The 14153-nt window shown below is 47.5% G+C and overlaps 2 protein-coding genes across 4 annotated transcripts in view; both read right to left on the bottom strand.

The window, feature by feature from the left end:
* Positions 1 to 3639, bottom strand: part of slain1a (SLAIN motif family, member 1a) — a 123203-nt gene extending 119564 nt beyond the window's left edge. For both annotated transcript variants that reach the window (XM_068034353.1, XM_068034354.1), the window contains exon 1: positions 2975 to 3639. In XM_068034353.1, the coding sequence (XP_067890454.1) occupies positions 2975 to 3366 (392 nt within the window). In that variant the 5' untranslated portion in view covers positions 3367 to 3639. The remainder of the gene's footprint in view (positions 1 to 2974) is intronic.
* A 3149-nt stretch (positions 3640 to 6788) lies between these two features.
* Positions 6789 to 14153, bottom strand: part of LOC137371036 (sciellin-like) — a 77349-nt gene continuing 69984 nt past the window's right edge. For both annotated transcript variants that reach the window (XM_068032938.1, XM_068032939.1), the window contains 2 exons: positions 13163 to 13265; positions 6789 to 8905 (listed from right to left, as the gene is read on the bottom strand). In XM_068032938.1, coding sequence (XP_067889039.1) covers positions 8889 to 8905; positions 13163 to 13265 — 120 coding nt within the window. In that variant the 3' untranslated portion in view covers positions 6789 to 8888. The remainder of the gene's footprint in view (positions 8906 to 13162; positions 13266 to 14153) is intronic.

The raw sequence follows: 14153 nt of genomic DNA, 5'->3' as shown, positions 1-14153 counted from the left end.
TGGAAAGGGGAGGGGGAAGAGGGCGAGGAAAGGGGAGGGGGGAAGAGGGCGAGGAAAGGGGAGGGGGGAAGAGGGCGAGGAAAGGGGAGGGGGGAAAGAGGGTGCGGAAAGGGTAGGGGAACAAGGCGAGGAAGAGGGGAAAGGGGGAACCGGGCGAGGTAGAGGGGAAAGGGGAGGGGGAACAGGGCGAGGAAGAGGGTAAAGGGGGAAGAGGGCGAGGAGGTAGGGGAGGGGGAAGAGGGAGGGGGAAGAGGGAGGGGGAAGAGGGAGGGGGAAGAGGGAGGGGGAAGAGGGAGGGAGGAGGGGGAAGAGGGAGGGGGAAGAGGGAGGGGGGAGGGGGAAGAGGAGGGGGAAGAGGGAGGGGGAAGAGGGAGGGGGGAGGGGGGAGGGGAGGGGGGAGGGGGGAGGGGGGAGGGGGAAGGGGAAGGGGGAGGGGGAAGGGGGAGGGGGGAGGGGGAAGGGGGAGGGGGAAGGGGAAGGGGGAGGGGGAGGGGGAGGGGGAAGGGGGAGGGGGAGGGGGAAGGGGGAGGGGGAGGGGGAGGGGGAAGGGGAAGGGGGAGGGGGAGGGGGAAGGGGAAGGGGGAGGGGGAAGGGGAAGGGGAAGGGGGAGGGGGAAGGGGGAGGGGGAAGGGGAAGGGGGAGGGGGGAAGGGGGAGGGGGAAGGGGGGAAGAGGGAGGGGGAAGGGGGAAGAGGGAGGGGGAAGGGGGAAGGGGGAAGAGGGAGGGGGAAGGGGGAAGGGGGAAGGGGGAAGGGGGAAGGGGGAGGGGGAAGGGGGAGGGGGAAGGGGGAAGGGGGAAGAGGGGAAGGGGGAGGGGGAAGGGGGAGGGGGAAGGGGGAAGGGGGAGGGGGAAGGGGGAAGGGGGGAGGGGGAAGGGGGAAGGGGGGAGGGGGAAGAGGGGAGGGGGAGGGGGAAGAGGGGAGGGGGGAGGGGGAAGAGGGGGGGAGGGGGGAGGGGGAAGAGGGGGGGAGGGGGAAGAGGGGGGGGAGGGGGAAGAGGGGGGGGAGGGGGAAGAGGGGGGGGGAGGGGGAAGAGGGAGGGGGAGGGGGAAGAGGGAGGGGGAGGGGGAAGAGGGAGGGGGAAGAGGGAAGAGGGAAGAGGGAGAAAGGGAGGAGAGGGGGAAGGGAGGAGGGAGAAGGGAGGAGGGAGAAGGGAGGAGAGGGGGAAGGGAGAAGGGAGGAGAGGGGGAAGGGAGAAGGGAGGAGAGGGGGAAGGGAGAAGGGAGGAGAGGGGGAAGGGAGGGGGGAGGAGAGGGGGAAGGGAGGGGGGAGGGAGGGGGGGAGGGAGGGGGGAGGGAGGGGGGAGGGAGGGGGGAGGGAGGGGGGAAGGAAGGGGGAGGGGGGAGGGGGAAGGGAGGGGGAGGAGAGGGGGAAGGGAGGGGGAGGAGAGGGGGAAGGGAGGGGGAGGAGGGGGGAAGGGGTAGGGGGAAGGGGTAGGGGGAAGGGGTAGGGGTAGGGGGAAGGGGTAGGGGGAAGGGGTAGGGGGAGGGGGAGGGGGAAGGGGTAGGGGGAGGGGGAAGGGGTAGGGGGAGGGGGAAGGGGGTAGGGGGTGGGGGAAGGGGTAGGGGTAGGGGGAAGGGGTAGGGGTAGGGGAAGGGGTAGGGGGAAGGGGGTAGGGGGAGGGGGAAGGGGTAGGGGAAAGGGAGGGGGAAGGGGTAGGGGAAAGGGAGGGGGAAGGGGTAGGGGAAAGGGAGGGGGAGGGGAAAGGGAGGGGGAGGGGGTAGGGGAAAGGGAGGGGGAGGGGGTAGGGGAAAGGGAGGGGGAGGGGGGTAGGGGAAAGGGAGGGGGAGGTGGTAGGGGAAAGGGAGGGGGAGGGGGTAGGGGAAAGGGAGGGGTAGGGGAAAGGGAGGGGGAGGGGGTAGGGGAAAGGGAGGGGGAGGGGTAGGGGAAAGGGAGGGGTAGGGGAAAGGGAGGGGGAGGGGGTAGGGGAAAGGGAGGGGGAGGGGGTAGGGGAAAGGGAGGGGGGTAGGGGAAAGGGAGGGGGAGGGGGTAGGGGAAAGGGAGGGGAGGGAGGGGGGTAGGGGAGGGGGAGGGGAGGGGGTGGGGGAGGGGGAGGGGGTAGGGGAAGGGGAGGGGGTGGGGGAGGGGGGAGGGGGTAGGGGACGGGGAGGGGGTAGGGGTGGGGGAGGGGGTGGGGGAGGGGGTAGGGGAGGGGGAGGGGGTAGGGGTGGGGGAGGGGGTGGGGGAGGGGGTGGGGGAGGGGGGTGGGGGAGGGGGTAGGGGAGGGGGAGGGGGTGGGGGAGGGGGTGGGGGTAGGGGAGGGGGAGGGGGTAGGGGAAGGGTAGGGGAAGGGGAGGGGGAGGGGGTAGGGGTAGGGGTAGGGGTAGGGGAAAGGGAGGGGGTAGGGGAAAGGGAGGGGGTAGGGAAAGGGAGGGGTAGGGGAAAGGGAGGGGTAGGGGAAAGGGAGGGGGAGGAGGTAGGGGGGGAGGAGGTAGGGGGGAGGAGGTAGGGGAAAGGGAGGGGGAGGAGGTCGGGGGGAGGAGGTAGGGGAAAAGGGAGGGGGAGGAGGTAGGGGAGGGGGAGGAGGTAGGGGAAAGGGAGGGGGAGGAGGTAGGGGAAAGGGAGGGCCGAGGAGGTAGGGGAAAGGGAGGGCGAGGAGGTAGGGGAAAGGGAGGGCGAGGAGGTAAGGGAAAGGGAGAAGAGGCAGAAAGGGAGAGAGGGGAGAAGAGTGGGAAAGGAGAAGAGTGGGAAAGGGAGAAGAGTGGGAAAGGGAGAAGGTGGGAAAGGGAGAAGAGGAAGAGGGGAGGAAAAGGGGGAAAAGGGGGAACAGGGCGAGGAAGAGGGGAAAGGGGGAAGAGGGCGAGGAAGCAGGGGAAAGGGAGAAGAGGAAGCAGGGGAAAGGGAGAAGAGAAGAAGGGGAAAGGGAGAGAGGCGAGGTAGAGGGGGAAGGCACTGAGCTCGCCCCAGCAGCAACTGATGAAATGGCTATTACCAAGCGGGTGACAAAGGCAGTAAAGAAGGACAGAGAAACAGTACCAGCTGTCCTCGTCTCCGCTGCAGCGGCCGTTGTCCAGGTCCAGGGTGTCCACCTCCTCCAGCAGCAGCAGCCTGGCCGAGCCGCTCAGTGTCCGGGGGGCCGCTTCGCTGCAGCCGGCAGGCGGCCGGCAGGGAGCGGAGACGGGGGTCAAGTAGCCAGGGTAAGCCAGGCTGACAGGCGGGTAGAGGAGAGCGGCAGGCGGCGGGTTGTAGCCGGGGTGAGGGGTGGCGGAGGCGGCGGCGGCGGCGCTCGCCCGGTTCTTGAGCTGCTCGTTCTGCCACTCGAGTTTCCTCACCAATTCCTGCAGCTTCTTCACCTCCAGCTCGGCGCTCACCTTGGAGCTAACATCCCCCGCCGCAGCCCCCATCACCTTGAGCAGCGGCGCCTCCATCCCTCCCGCAAAGGGGCTCCTGATGTCCGGCTGCTTGTAGCCTCGCTGGGATGAAGAGGAGCTGCTGCTGCTGCGAGTTTCTTCCCGGGCTCTGCCCCCCTTTCTCTCTCCTCACACAACAAAGAGCTGGCGAACACTGCGACTCGGGGACCGCAGAACCCTCCTCTCCATTGCAATCTGTGCCAACTCGCACTCTCAAACACCACCAGCTATTCTATCTATATGCGTGCTTTCTTATTCTAATACCACCATCAAGAACCACTTGTGTTTTTTTCCCTCTCTCAATCTGTCAAAAGCTTTTATTCCAAGGGTTTTTTTTTTGTTGCTGTCCCACCAAAGCGCCGCCCACATCAAAGCAATAAAAGCAAAAATACTGCGGATGCTGGAAATCTGAAATAAAAACAGAAAATGCTGGAAATACTCAGCAGCTCAGGCTGCATCTGTGCAGATAGAAACAGAGTTAACGTTTCAGGTCTATAACCTTTCACCAGCAGTTCTGATCAAAGGAGTAATGCAAAAAGGACAACAGCTTGTGAACACCCTCCTGCTATCTACCCTTTGTTTATTGTTGCATCATTCCTTTATCTGAATATTTGAATGCATGTTTTCGTTTATAATAGATTCATTGCTGCAATTCTGCGTGTGTATACTTCAATACATGTAGCACATGTACCTGCATATGTACATTTCACTGTGTGTCAACGTAACACACACTCACTGAACTGTGTATACTTCAATGGCCCACAATTTGTTGTCAAAATAACAGCGAGGCTAACAGTGCTCTCCATCATTTAAGCACAAATGCCATCACAACTTCAGGCAAGGGCAGATGCACAGTTCGTTGCGGAAATCGAAGAGTTGCTGTCAGATGCAGTTCTCTGCCATTAGCTTCACAAAAACAGCATCTCGTTTACTGGCTCACAATTGATATGCATTGAACGGTGTGATGTTGGTGTATTTGTTTTGTGCTTAACCAACTAAAGTTGTCATAAAACGTTGAGTTGTGCCTATTTCAGTCTAAGTACATTTTCAACAATATGACAGGTGTTATTACTGCCAGTCAATCTGTCTGGTATTGAAAAGATAGGGCATAGATAGGGTAGATAGGAAGAAACTTTTTCCCTTAGCGGAGAGGTCAATAACCAGGGGGCATAGATTTAAGGTAAGGGGCAGGAGGTTTAGAGGGGATTTGAGGAAAAATGTTTTCACCCAGAGGGTGGTTGGAATCTGGAACACACTGCCTGAAGGGGTGGTAGAGGCAGGAACCCTCACAACATTTAAGAAGTATTTAGATGAGCACTTGAAACGCCATAGCATACAATACTATGGGCCAAGTGCTGGAAAATGGGATTATAATAGATAGGTACTTGATGGCCAGCTCAGACATGATGAGCCGAAGGGCCTGTTTCTGTCCTGTATAACTCTATGACTCTATGAAAATTAACTATTATAAGTGTGGGATTTCATTCCTTTAGGTTTTAATTGTTGTTGGCGATTTAAAAAAAGTAAAGCTTTAAATATGTTTATACTTCCCTCTCTCTTAATCCAATCTTTCTTTCCATCTCTAGTTCTCTTTCTGTACTTGATTTGGCATTGAATTCATCCACTTCCTTCTCAATTCTAGCACTGTTAATTTCTCAAACGTTCATTCTGATTGTTTGAAGATACACGGTTGCTTGTGCTGTTTACTTGGGTCCCAGATGCCATGTTTCCCTCACTGCGATGTTATTAGCTTGCACTTTCAGCTACTTGCTACAAAAAAAAATTAAAAACTTGAACTTGCAAGAGCAAGTCTAACAATGACACCATTAGATGCCTTGCCACAGCAAATCAGGACGTGTATATATGTTTCAATACACACACCCCTATGTACATATATTTCAATTTCTACAACCATTCAGCGGATTCTGATGAATTGAGTTTGTCAGTCTCAATCCAGTCCCTTGTGTATTGAGACCAATGACATAAAACAAGCTCCAAGTTAGCAAATGTTGGTAATCTTACTCAAAAAGCTCACAGGATGGTTGGTAGATGAAACAAAAAATGCTGTTCTTAGTTGGGTCAAAATCAAAAGGTTATTACTTAGTGTCTGAAATGGAAATTGTTACATTTCCCAGCACTGTCAACTCTCACCTTGATCAGCACAAGAAACGTGGTCAAATACATATGTCTGAGATTTTTGTTCATTCAATTGATAATCTAAAATGAAGGATCAAGACTGAATATCCAGAATACCAGCAAGTCTGAAAAAAGCAAAACAAAAGATGAAGTAAGTGAGATATCATGGATTAGGTAATGCCAAACTTGGGTGTTAAAAGCATGGAAAATTGTAAAAGGAAGACTATGTGAGGTAAATAGTTATAGTTTTGAGTTCTGAGAAAAGAATGAGCTGTAGTAGTAGATAGTATAATAACTCTTGATTTCAGCACAGTGAGGATGCAGAGTGGAGAGAAAGCATTTGGAGGTAAATTTCAACCGCAAAAGGAACAGAGAGGAAAGTTCAGAGGAACACAGACTATATTGGTAGTAATAAAACAGTGAAAGACAAGAACAGTTGTGGTGCAGAGTTTGGAGGCTAGAGCTGACAGGGATTGCTTATTTAGGCCTTTTCTGGCATTCTGTCCAGCAACACAAAAAAAAGAGTTTCTCGCAGAATCTCCCTGGATATGGGAGTAATAATCAAGCCTTTAACAGGATTGGGCTTAAGAACTATGTTATTGAGGCAAAAAAGGTGCCCGTCACAAAAGAAATAGCTGCAATTCTTGGAGGCAGCATTCACAATAGAAGAGACGTGAGAGTGCCACTTTAGGTCAGAATTGATAACATTACCAAACAATTTCCAGTAAAATTATTGTAAGAAGGAATTTTACTCCCACATTGAGGAAAAAAAATGATGAAGGATGATTGAGGATGGAGCCATCATTGGTAAGGGATGATGGGTGCTGGTTAGGTTTACAATAATCATGGAGGAAATTTGTCTATTCAGAAGTACAAGAAACAAGATTTTTATTATCCCAATGGAGAAGACCAAGATACAGTGCTAATAGTACACATACTTTCACCCATCAGGGGCCGATATTGAAAAGCTGGACAAAAATCCATTGAATTAAAAACCAATGCTTTTTTGTGGTTCCGCATAAGCATGAATAGCATTCAAACATTTGCTAAAATGAAAAAGTACTGAATGATGAATAAAAAAAAGAGGAGGAGAAGGAAGGGAAAGATGTGTAAACTAGGCCATACCATAAAATTGAGCAATAATCTTATATCATTTTGTGTATGACTATAAGATATTAAAAAGGATATCAATGTCAAATAAAACTTAACATTGTAAAAGAAAAGTCAAAAGTAGTGATTTCCAAATAACTAATGGAATACACGCATAATTAAGAACAACAGTGTTTACCAATTTGGTCAGCTTTCTTTTTTATTAATACAATATTGCAGTTTTTTTAACAAAATACCTCCGTACCAACATATTTTCTTGCTGTATATTCATGCATTAGTACAGAGCACATGATTTTACTTATATTTCTCACATGCAAAATATAATTTCATATGGGAGTTCAGACAGTTGCTTGCTTCTGATAAATGACTGCAAGATCCACCAGAGTATTGTTCCTGCTAATGCTCTTATTCTCAGCACAGATTTTTTTTTGTAAATCTAGATTTACTGTCAATTACTAGAGGTGCTGAGAAATTCAGGCAGGTTTAGCTGTCAAAGATTTTGTAAAAGCTAGCGTCCTCAATTTCACTCTATATTTCTCGTGATGCAATTGTGAAGCCAACAGCTCAATAAAGTAATAAATGACAACTGTGCATCACAGGTTAACTCTCCAATGAATATAAAAAGTTAGCACTTTTACAGATGATGTAACTTATATGTGATATTCAAGAATTCTGAAGTTATGATTACCATGGATCTACCAATTCCAATTTCTTTTTAAATCCCAACTAATCTAAACCATGTTTTTGTACATTGAAATATAAGCTATCTTTAAAAATGTTAAACACAGTGGGTCAGATTTTCCTGCTCGCAGCATTCAGGTGTGGTGTTACGAGTTGCAGAACCATGAATATTTCTTTATTTTGTTTGTTGCTACCATGAGCAGGAACAAGAATAAATGGAAGGTGATTTAAACTCAAATCACTTTCTGCTACCCAGCTATTGAATGGTCCATAAAAATGCCTGATTGCTACTCTGCTACTCTCTGCAAACACAATGATCTCGATAAATTACATGGCAAAAACGTCACCACAACTTGTAATGCCCACTGGAGAAACATTTTTGTGAGTTTGAATGATCTTGTCAGTGGTGTGAGGAAAAAGGTATTCTGCCACTCTAATCAGTTGTACAACAATTACTGCAATAGGAAAATCTGGCCCAGGTTGTTTGACACATAGATATCTGTAATAATTGAAATAAAATGCTAATGTTATTTACAGATTTTCTTTACTATATAGAAATATAAACTTCCCTAAAACCACAATTCAGTAAAGAAATTATATATAAAAGAGATGGCATTAGCTTAGATTTTACTTTTGAATTCCTGCCCCTTGCTATGAAAGCACTTTTTTTTCCAAATTACACAAAACAGTATTTCACAAATCTTCAATTTGCCTAAAAGCTAATAGTTGAAATTCAGAATCATAATATTTAATTCATAACAGTGCCAGCCTCTTAAAGATGCAGTGTTGTCATAGTAATTAGGGTGGTGCATGACACAATCATCAATGTACTGATGTTACTGTGTAGGCACTTTTGTCCGGCCATACCATATTTATCTGACTTCTTCAAATTTTAAAAATATGGTTCACTTATTGCCAAATTAGCCATAGTACCAAACAAAGCATTTCTGCAGCACAGTAGTTAGAAATGCTGCTTCAAGAACTGAGCTGGCCTGAACTCTCACTAATACACAGACTGCCCTTTTAATGTATTGGATCTGTTGTAATTGAGTCATGTAATTCTGCCTTGGAAAACTGAATATATGTTTGCATTACAGCTAACATATGGAAGATTTCAGTTCTATTAATAGATGTCATTTTACTTCGTCATTTAACCTGTAGATATTTTTTATCATTTGGGGAACACATGCTATCTCCAGGACACAATGCTTCAAAAAATCACAGAATAGTTATACATTTACAATAGCACAAGTTGGTGAACAATGCTTTGAGAAAGAAACTACATTGGATCCTAATATGCCTCTTAAAATACACATTGATCAAATACAGAAATTATTCATGGCCATTCGTTAAACAGTGACTTTACTTTCATATGATGCAGGTCCTTTGTAGCAATTTTCCCTTAAATATAATATATAAAAGGAGTATTTAGGAAATGCTATTCTTTTATTTTGAAATAAAATCCAGAAATTACAATTAGAAAAAGGAATTATAATTTGTATGAGATTTCTTCTAAAATTCCTAAAGCAGTGTAAATATGTCCTCCTAACCCCAATAAATCCCAAATCGGCGCAATGTCATTGTTCAGCTGATACTTTTATCCAAGAATCAATTTAGTACGACCATTGGGCTGTAAAAAAAAATGTAGAAATGTTCTTCAGATTTAAAAATCATTAAAATATTCCATCATACATGACTGTAATAATTTATATATCTATTTTGCAAGTGGATCATAAACACATTTCATATTAAGGAATAAACATAATGGCAGATTTTGCAATGATAATGATGGTGAAACTGTCAGAGTTTGCCAACACTCCTTCTCTGAAACAGTAAACATCTTCTGGAGTTAGCACACTTGCAGTTAATCGAAGAAATCCAGAACTTGCTGTCGAGTCTATGCTTCTTCATTGGGCGCCCTGTTGAAGTCACTGCAGAATGCAATCTACTAGAAATCACTCGTCCTTTTATGTTAATAGTCTCATTGTAGAAACCCTTAAAAAAGTTACACCTTGTTCAATGAAGTGTAACTAGGTTTTTAACAGCATACTGCATTCATAATTACTGCTGAAAGATCTCTTTGGCCCCGAAAAATTAATTTTATATTTATGGAATGTCAAATTTCTCCATTATGATGAAAATGCACATTTTTAAAATAATATATTTTTCAAGTTTGTTTATGATATTTCAGCTTCTACCTTCATCCCAATTATTTATATTTCTTTCTGTAAAATGATATTGCAAAATGAAGGATAGTCAGTTCATTTCACTTCCTGGCTTACTGTCTGTGAAAATACTTCAATGTGACTGGTTGCTTGATGACATCACTGTTGCTGGACACCTGAAGATCCCCTTGACCTGGCGCCAGTTTCAATATAATATTGGGAATAAGGAAATCCAGACCACAGAGATCACTGGATCTTTTTGGGCATCTTTCTTTGAGACCAGCGACAAATGCCATCACTTCATCGCTGACAGAGAAACCTGGACCAATAACCCATATACATTTTATAACATGATACAATTTCCATCATATAAAAATGTCATTGCAAACCCGGCTACTTTTCACACAAGTGGTTTGAATCAAGGTTATTTTAGAAATCCATAGCCCAGGTCCATAACACAGCAAATAACCAAGGTGGAGGTGGAGAAGAGTGAAACTAAAGATGGGGCAAATTAATAAATAATGGTTAATGGTACCACACTTGGATTTTAAAAGCTTGAAGATTGTCAGAGGAAGGAAAAACAGAATGGTAAAGGGTTCCACAATGTTGTGCGCTGGGAAAGAACAGTAGATCTTGATTTTATATGATAGTGTAAAACAGATGAAGGTGAATTGGCAGCCTATTTTATATTTCTTCCAATTTTTATTTTCATTGGCTTGTTTTAAAGACGGGGGTCCGGGCGGCAGGCTGGAAAGTGGAGGGAGACGCCACCTTGGCCCTCTGACAGCCCTTGGTTTTACTAAGATAAATGGCTGAAATTTATACTCGCTGCCGAAATCGGTGGCGGACGGAAACACCGAGCACCCACCTGTGCAGGCCACACATCGCGGATCCACCGTGATATTAAGCGCGGTGGCTTATTTAAATAGCCGGGGTGGACTGTCCGCCCACCCCCGCCGATGACGTGGAGAGGGGCGGGCTTTCCGTCCCATGCAATGGCGCTAGCTGCCTGTATGCAGGCGCTGATGCCATTTTTAAAGGGCTTCGAGCCAGGCTGTTCAATTTAAATATTTAAGGATACATTGATTTAAAAAAAGTAAATAAATTTATCTTGTCCCTCCACCCACCACCCCCCCACCCCCCGAATAACCAAAGAATTAATTACTTGCTCTCTTCCCCCCCCCAGAACACTTACCTTGTCCACCTGACCTTCGCCCCCAAAGTGCATAAACTTTACACTATAACCCTCCTCACCATCCCCTACTGCAATGATATGACCCTCCCCCTCCCCCCCGCACTGAGAAACTTACCTCCTCCCCCCTCCCCACCAGTGTTCCGCCTTGGTTCCCCGAACGGGGATCGGAAGGTGCGGGAGTCTCGGCCAGCGGCATGAAGATCACACCAGGACAGAAGGCGGGAATGTAAATGTACTTAATTCATTAATTTAAATATATTTAAATATGTTAATGGTGGTCCTGTTGCCAAGCGGCAGGAGGGGGCTACCACAAGGCCTCGCCGCCGCCAGCAATATCGGGCCGGGCCTTCCCAGCGTCAGGGTGTGTGGCGGTCTCTTCTGGAGGCATTTTATCGCCTCCCTCTCCCACACTAAGACCCCCGATGTCAGGCGGTCTGTAATTTTCAGCCCAAAAAGTGTTTAAACAAACACATAGAAAGAATAACATTTGGCTTAGATCTATTCCCTGAACTTTGTGGCCTGTTATTAAATTATGCTGCAAAGGTATCATCGCATTGGATCAATTGAAAGCTTTTGTCATGTGCAGCAACTGCGTTTTCTGTTTTACTGTATGCTGCAGTCAGCAAAATCATTAGGTGGTACAAAATTCCAGCTTGACACATTAGAGAATGCTTTGTGGGAATGCAGAGTCAAGTTTGACCCGAGTCCTGAAGCAAATCGTAAAATTAAGAGCAGTTATGATATTTTTACCAAGCCAACTAACACATTTACTCTAAAATTTGGAATAGGACAGCCTAAGCAGGAGAGTACTGAATTTCCAAAGCTTTTCCTTTTCAATACAGGACAATAGAATTGATGCAATTAACATCAATATAGAACTGGGAGTACTGTAAACAATTTTTAACCGTTGCTACAAAAATGATCAGGGGAGTTTTGTATCAGCATAACAAGAGTCCCAGGTCGGATGCTGATTTAATTTTCTTTTTAAAAAGATGGTATTAGGCTAATGTATATTTGGGTTATGTATGTAGTTGGTCTCCAGGGCTGCCACATGCCTAGTTCTGAACCTTGAATCAGCTGTTCAGAAATTTCAAACCATACAAAGTCTGTTTTTAAAAATAAACATGAAATGTTCTTTCTTCCATGTCTGTATTTTAAGGTGCAGAGGCAATACTTATTGATATTAAGGTCTTCAACGAATGTTCACCAGCAGCAAACCAAACATCAAGGGGTCAATCTGAAGTTCAATCATGGTGGAGTACAGGCATCTGTGGATTGACTGATCTGCTGAACTTAATGGACAGGGAAACCAGGCAGGGTGTATAACGGGCAGATAATCTACTACTGCCAGTTTTCCACCTCGGACGAAAGTTTAAGTCAGCCCTTAGATCTCAAGCCAATGTCCCACCTTCTTGACCCACTCCTGCCCTCATCCACTTCTGGATTTGGGAAAAGGTGACAACTAGGGTTGGCCACTCTGGTTGGAGGTGTTTCTGGGAGGTTTCATCACATGACCTCCCACCGCCTACCACCCTGTCCCCTTCTCCCGCCATTGGGTGCCGACATGTCCGTCCTCACAATAATCGGTCAATAATGGCAGCTACAGTGCTGAGGTAGTATTGCAATGTCACAGCTGTCATCATTAGATGTTAATCTAAGGCCCTATCTGACCTCTCAAGTGGTAGGTAGCCAATTGGGATAAGTTAAAGGCCAATTATCAGAGGCCACTGCCTGAAGGTGGCCTCCCAGTGGCAGACCAGAGGGCCAATGCTACAGGCAGGCTTTGAGCCCCTCCCCCCCCACCCCACCTCTGGTTACCTGGTTACAGCTGCGGCCAGTGATCACCCCGTGGAGCGGTTCTCCCTCCACAATGGCGACCCGCCAGCCGTGACCATTTTTTTTTTTAGCTTGCAAGATTTAAAGTGCTGAAAGATGGAGGTGCTCGCTCTGTCTCTTACCTGCAATGCCAGGCTGCAGTACCTTCAATGCTGGAGGGCCTCCTATTGGCCCTCTAGCTTCAAAACCCCGCCCACCATCCTTAATTGGATGGTGAGAGCACCGTCTGGTCATTAATTGGCCAATTCAGGCAAAATCACTCTCAGGTAACTGCTCCTAACACAGGACAGTGCCCACATTTGACCCCAATGTTGGGGTCCCAGCCCAAAATGCAAAATCTTGCCCTTTATCTGGTCATCATCTCATTGCTGTTTGTGGGAAATTGCCAAGCATAAATTGGCTGCCCCATTTACTAAACTATTTGGATGTTCTTACGTCATATAAGACATTGTGTCAATACAAGTTTACATAGATCAGCCATGATCTTATTTTCTGGTGGAACAGGCTTGATGGGCTGAATGATCTTCTCCACCTATGTAACTACTTTCTTTCTGCTTTCTGTGCATTCTTGTAGTTTGGGATAGGGCCTAGTTTCCACAGACTGTCCCACAACAGTTGGAGTTGTTAATGAAATTTCAACTGTTAGAAGTGCATGAATTAATATTTTTATTAACCACACTTTGCCACTTACCCTTTACTTTATCATAGCAGGGTTCACAGTGTACGGTACGATGGTGAACCCAGAAGTTGTCTCCAGCACACAGATTTTCGAGAGATGAGTGGCAAATTTGGCACTGCAGTAAAAAAAAATTATAATTATTCTGTGGGGATCTACTGAACCAGAATAAACCTCTTTAGAATCAGTTAAACCATTTCAACAAAGGATAATTAAATATGACCACAGTTTTCCTTCTGTGAGGCATAGGCTGGAACTAAATGATCTCCCATGCTGTCACTCACAGCCTGTAAGTGTTTGAAGTATAGTTGTGATATTTAGTTCCAATGGTGGAATTGTGTTTATGCTTTTCCCATAGGGCCAATGCTCAAATACACCTTGGTGTTGAGGGGGAGGAAACAGTCTACATAGGTACAACCTGTGGTCAATAAGTGGTTAATTGTTGGGAGGGGTTTCTATAGATTGGCAGATGCTTGTAAGTGCCAACTTATTCCATTGGGGGCTGGATTTTACGGTGGGTGGGGGGAGCGATCCACCGACCAAAAAGTCGGTGGTGATCCCACTTCCACCGGGCCTGGGGTTACAGACCGGATTTTACGGTTCCCAGGCCCTTAATTGGTCTTGGGCAGGACTTCCAACTCATTGAGGCAGAAGTCTCGCCTAATGGAGCTGCCAGCCAATCAGTGGGCTGGCAGCTCATCGTCCCAGCGGTGCTACCCGGAGCTGCAGCCACTGCTGGGACTGCAACCCAGCTCAAGGATGAAGTTAATGGGGAGCATTAGAAAACTGGTAGGTTTATGGGGCCTCACCAGGAGCAATCGTCAGGCCCCAGCGAGGCAAGGCGGGGTTGGGGGGGGGGTGGGGGCTGGGGTCGGTTAGGGGGCAGGGAGGGGGTGTTGGGTGTTGGGCTTTCGGGGGTGGTCCTCCGTCCATCAGAACACTGCCTAGTTTTATCAGGCGGCTTTTCTGAGGCCTCAGCTGCCCTACAGTCAAATCCCCATGGCAG

Source organism: Heterodontus francisci, chromosome 6 (genome assembly GCF_036365525.1).
Source record: "Heterodontus francisci isolate sHetFra1 chromosome 6, sHetFra1.hap1, whole genome shotgun sequence".
Taxonomy (NCBI): domain Eukaryota; kingdom Metazoa; phylum Chordata; class Chondrichthyes; order Heterodontiformes; family Heterodontidae; genus Heterodontus; species Heterodontus francisci.
Note: the sequence above shows the minus strand (reverse complement) of the source record. Positions and strands in the feature narration are given on the sequence as shown.